General features: G+C 66.5%; 1 protein-coding gene across 1 annotated transcript in view; it reads right to left on the bottom strand.

Moving 5' to 3' along the window:
• Positions 1-4,015: 4,015 nt before the first annotated feature.
• Positions 4,016-5,755, bottom strand: part of ITGA5 (integrin subunit alpha 5) — a gene marked incomplete at its 5' end in the record, with an annotated part of 24,673 nt that continues 22,933 nt past the window's right edge. The window contains 2 exons of the mRNA XM_026042818.1: positions 4,016-4,109; positions 4,752-4,874. Coding sequence (XP_025898603.1) covers positions 4,026-4,109; positions 4,752-4,874 — 207 coding nt within the window. The remainder of the gene's footprint in view (positions 4,110-4,751; positions 4,875-5,755) is intronic.

Consider the following 5,755-nt stretch of genomic DNA (forward strand, 5'->3'; position numbering starts at 1 on the left):
GTGGTCGCTGCTGCGCTAACCCCCCACCCCGGGGTGCCTGGACCCCCCCCGGGACCCCCCCGGTGCCAACACGAGCTGCCCCCCCCAACAGCTGCCTGCGCCTCTGCCTGCCCCCCCCGCGGGGCCCCGGCGTCCGGGCGGGGGGTGCGAGGGGACACGGTGGGGGGGGGCAGTGAGGGGACACGGATGAGGTGACAGGGACCTGGCGGGGGGGTCGCACACCTACAAGGCGACACCCGCACGGGGGTGACGGGTGTCCCAGGACAACGGGGACACCTGTACGGGGACACCCCCGCCCTGCACACACACATGGGGACGGTGACACGAACCCACAGCCCCCCTGGGGACACCTGGCCATGGTGACACTCAGGGGTGGGACCCTGTGACGCAGGCGGGTGACACAGTGACAGTGACACGGGCGGGGGGGCTCGGAGCCGGGGGTTATTGGTGCCCCCCCCCATTGCTTTGCTGGACTCACAGTGTCACTTGTGGGGGGGACAGCGAGGATGGGGACAACAAGGGACTTCGGGGGGGCATTAAGGGTCTGGGGGCCACAGTGCTTGTGGGGAGGGGCGCAGTGATAGTGCAACAGCCCCGGGGGGGGCAATAAAGGGAGGAGGGTTTGGGGGGGGGAGCGCCCCGACCCCTGGTTATTGCAGTGGGCAGTGGGGGGTTCCGGGGATGGGGGGGGCGCTCAGTGCAAGTGCCCCCGACCCGGGGGGGGGGGACACGGGGACGCCCCCCTAGTTGTCACCAACTGCCTGTCGGGTCCCTGAGGTGCTGGGGGGGGCACTGGGGGCGGGAGGCATCCGGGTGCCTCCCAAATGCCCCAATTCCAGTGAAAAACAGGAAACACTCGGGGCTGGGGGGGGGCACGGGGGGGGCAGGCTGTCTCTGGGGGCTGTTGCCAGGCGCGGTTGCCATGGCCTGTTGCTAGGGACCTGTTCCAGGTGCTGTCACTGGGTGTGGGTGCTCGGGGTGGTTGCTAGGGGCTGTTGCCAAGCGCCCTTGCTGGGGGGGGGGCATCGCCAGGCGTGGTTGCTAGGTAACCGTTGCTGGGCATGCTAAGGGGCTGCTGGTGGGTATCGTTGCTAGGAGCGTGGGTGACTCTCCGTTGCCAGGCAACCACTGCTGGCGAGTGTTGCCAGGGAATGGCTGCCGGTACCCGTTACTGGGCAAGCGTTACCAGGTGCCGGTTGCTGGGCTTGTACTGCTGGGGTTTCCAGGAAACAAACAGGGTTTCCAGGACCTGTTGCCAAGCAGGTTGCCGGGGAGCTGCTGTTGTGTACACGTTGCCAAGCAACAGTCACTGGGCACACTGCCAAGTACCACCGGCTGGTTGCCAGGTAGCCGTTGCCATGGGGGTTGCCGGGGAGCCGTTGCCAAGCTCGTTGCCAGGGCCTGCTTGCTGGCGGTGTGGCAGCTCCCCAAGCCTGGGGTACGGTTGCCGGGCAACTGTTGCTAGGCAGGTTGCCAGGTAACCATTGTCAGGTGGGTTGCAGGGGACTGTCACCACCAGGTGAACCATCAGCAAGCGGGTTGCCCCGCAAATTGGGGGGGGCCCTCCGCCCTGCCCCCCCGCAGCGACCTGCGGCGCTGCACACCGATCTGTTTGCACACGGACCCCTTTGCACATGGACCCCCCTTGCACACGTGTTGCACACGTGCCGCTTGCACGTGCATCCCTGGCACGTGCGCCGCGCTGCACACGGACCCCTTTGCACACGGCCCGCCTTGCACGCGCACCCCGTTGCACACACGCCTCCTTGCACGCGTGTTGCACTCGGCCCCCTTTGCACTTGCCCCTCCTTGCACACACGTGTTACACACGTGCATCCTTGCACACGTGTTGCACACGGGCCCCTTTGCACACGCGCCTCCTTGCACACTCGTCACACTCGTGCATTGCTCACACTTGTCCCTTGAGCACCCCCCGCGTTGCACAAGCTGCCCCCCCCCTTGCACACGCGCGTGCACGCACGGGGGGGGAGGACACGTTTATTGCGGGGGCCGCCCCCACCCTTAAATACCAGCTGCAGCCCTAGTGCAAAGGCGCCCGGCCGCGGGGGGGGGACACGTCCCTGTCCCTGTCCCTGTCCCCCCCCGGGCGGGCTCAGTGCAAAGTGAGGGGGCCGCTGCCCCCGCGCCCGGGCACGGCCGGGCATCGCACCGATGGTGCACGGTGGTGCACAGTCCTGCATGGCACTGCACGGTGCTGCACAATGGTGCACGGTGCTGAACAGTCTTGCACGGTGATGCACAATGGTACACGGTGGTGCACGGTGGTGTACAGTGCTCCATGGTGTTGCACGGTGCTGCACAATGGTGCACGGTGGTGCACAGTCCTGCATGGCGGTGCACAGTGCTGCACGGTGGTGCACAATGGTGCACAGCGGTGCACAGTCCTGCACAGCGGTGCACAGTGCTGCACAACGGTGCACAGTGTTGCACGGTGGTGCACAGTGCTCCATGGTGGTGCACAATGGTGCATGGTGGTGCACAGTGCTGCACAGTCCTGCACGGCAGTGCACGGTGCTCCGCAGTGTTGTACGATGCCGCACAGTCCTGCAGGGTGCTGCACAACAGCGCTCATTGCTCCATGATGGTGCACAGTCCCATGCGGTGGTGCAACTTGTGCAGTCCTGCACAGTGGTGCACGATGGTGCTCCATGGTGGTGCAAACGGTGCAGTCCTGCATGACGGTGCACGGTGCTCCACAGTGGTGCACGACCCTGCGCAGCGGTGCACGGTGGTGCACAACGGTGCACAGTCGTGCACGGCGGTGCATAGTCCTGCATGACGGTGCTTTAAGGCACAGAGGTGCACGGTCGGGAACGGTGGTGCACTCTGGTGCACAAGGCACGGCGGTGCACAGAGCTACACCCGGCACGGCGGTGCTCGGCGCTGCAAGGCACGGAGAGGCACGTCCTGCACGGCGGTGCGTGGGCCGCGTGTGCACAGGGCGTGCACAGTGCATGGTGGTGCACGTGGCACGACGGTGCACGGTGGTGCACAATGGTGCACATGGCACAATGGTGCATGGTGGTGCACAGCCCACGGTTGTGCATGACAGTGCACGTGGCACGACGGTGCACAACAGTGCACAGGCCACGGCTGTGCACGATGTTGCACGTGTCACGGTGTTGCACACATCAGTCGTCCACGTGTCATGGTGTTACACGATGTTGCACGTGTCACGGTGTTGCACGTCCCAGTGTTGCATAGTGTTGCATGTGTCACGGTGTCGCACTTGTCACGGTGGTGCACGTCCTGGTGGCGCACATGTCACGGTGTCACACGTGTCACGGTGTCACATGTGTCACGGCGGTGCACGCGTCACCGCGGCGCCCAGCACGCTGCCACCCCCTGTGCTGCTGTCCAGTCCGCTGGTGACAACGTCCCCGCGCCGGCGGTGCCACCACGCGCCCGGCGGTGCCTGTCACACGGTGTCCCCCAGGGCCGGTCACCGCGGCGGCACCCAGTGCGGCACAAGGGCACCGGGGCTGGTGACAGGGACTTCCCACAGGGTGACACGGGCGGCGCGGTGACACGGCGTGGTGACACGGCGCGGCGCTGCCCGCTGCCTGTGACGGTGGCTGGCGGCACGCCACGGTGGCACCCGGTGCATTGGTGACACTCAGTGCACGGGTGGCACATGGCTCATCGGTGACACCTGATGCAGGGGTGGCACCCGGAGCATTGGTGGTACCCGGAGCATTGGTGGCACCCAGAGTCCCTGTGACAGCCGGAGCATCGGTGGCACCCAGAGTCCCGGTGGCACCCGGAGTCTCAATGACACTCGGAGCATTGGTGGCACCCACAGTCCCAGTGACACCCAGTGCATCGGTGGCACCCGGAGCATCGGTGGCACCCGGAGTCTCAATGACACCCGGAGCATCGGTGGCACCCACAGTCCCGGTGGCACCCGGCGCATGGGTGGCACGCGGTGCCCCGGGGCCTTCCCGCGCGGCGGGGGCGGCCGGGGCCCCCCGGGGGCGGCGGTGCCCCCGGGGTGCCCGTGTCCCCTAGGCCTCGGAGGCCGCCTGCGGTTTCAGCTGCGCCGTCTCCATGGCGGTGCCGTAGGGCAGCGAGCGCTTGAAGAAGCCCAACTGGGGCCGGGGTCAGGGCGCCGCCGTGTCCCCAACGCCGCCGTGTCCCCCCCGGCTCACCCTGTGGCCCCTCTGTGCCACCCGTGTCCCCGCTGTGCCACCCATGGCCCTCTTCTGCCTCCCATATCCCCCCGTGCCACCCATGTCCCTGCATGGCCCCTCTGTGCCACCCGTGTCCCCCATGTGCCACCCATGTCCCGGTGTCCCCATGCCCTGTGTCCCACATCCCCATGTCTCCATGTCTCATGTCCCCGTGTCCCCCATGTCCCATATCCCCCATGTCCTGTGTCCCCATGTCCCATGTCCCATATCCCCATGTCCCCCAGGTCCCCATGTCCCATAACCCAAGTCCCCCATGTCCCGTGTCCCCCGTGTCCCATATCCCCATGTCCCATATGCCGTGTCCCCATGTCCCATATCCCAAGTCCCCCATGTCCCATATCCCCTGTGTCCCCATGTCCCGTGTCCCCATGTCCCCTGTCCCGTTGTCCCCCATGTCCCATGTCCCGTGTCCCCCGTGTCCCATGTCCCCTGTTGTCCCCCATGTCCCGTTGTCCCCCATGTCCCGTGTCCCCCATGTCCCCCGTGTCCCATGTCCCCCGTGTCCCGTGTCCCGTTGTCCCCCGTGTCCCGTGTCCCCACCTTGTAGAGGCCGTAGCTGAGCAGCGCGAGCAGCAGCAGCCCCAGCAGCGCCGCCAGCACCACGATCCACACGGGCACCGCGGGGCTGCCGCCCGCGCCCGCCCACTGCAGCCCCGTGGACACCTGCGCCACCGGGGACACCACGGAGCTCCCATGGATGCCACGGACACCATGGACACCACAGAGCTCCCATGGACACCAGGGACACCACAGAGCTCCCATGGACACCAGGGACACCACGGAGACCATGGACACCATAGAGCTCCCACAGACACCATGGAGCTCCCATGGACGCCATGGACACCACGGGGCTCCCATGGACACCAGGGACACCATGGAGATCCCATGGACACCATGGAGATCCCATGGACACCATGGACACCACAGAGCTCCCATGGACACCATAGAGCTCCCACAGACACCATGGAGCTCCCATGGACACCAGGGACACCATGGAGATCCCATGGACACCAGGAAGCTTCCATGGATGCCATGGACACCAGGGAGCTCTCAGGGACACCATGGACACCGCAGAGCTCCCATGGACACCAGGGAGCTCCCACAGACATCATGGAGCTCCCATGGGCACCAATGCACCCGTGAAGCCAGGGACCTCCCACAGACACCCGTGGATCCATGAACATCCATGGACACCATGGACACCATAGACCTCCCATGGACACCCATGGAGCACCCATGTTCACCAACAGGTAACCCAGAGCCACCCATGGGCCCCACAGATCTCCCATGGAGCTCCCTGAGACCCCAAGCACACCCATGGACATTCATGGTCACCCACAGACCTCCCATTGACTTCCCTTGAGCCCCATGGACCCTTTATGAGCACCCAGGGCCACCCGTGAACCTGGGCCACCCACGGGTGCCCATGGAGCTCCCAGGGCCACCCGTGAGCACCCAGGCCAGCATGTGGGGCCTGCCAGCGCCCGGGGTGGCTGTCCCGCCCCGCAGCGCCCCCCCGTGTCCCCCCGTGTCCCCCGTGTCCC

The sequence above is a fragment of the Nothoprocta perdicaria genome, unplaced genomic scaffold (assembly GCF_003342845.1).
Source record: "Nothoprocta perdicaria isolate Ctin4 unplaced genomic scaffold, notPer1 scaffold_314, whole genome shotgun sequence".
Classification (NCBI taxonomy): Eukaryota; Metazoa; Chordata; class Aves; order Tinamiformes; family Tinamidae; genus Nothoprocta; species Nothoprocta perdicaria.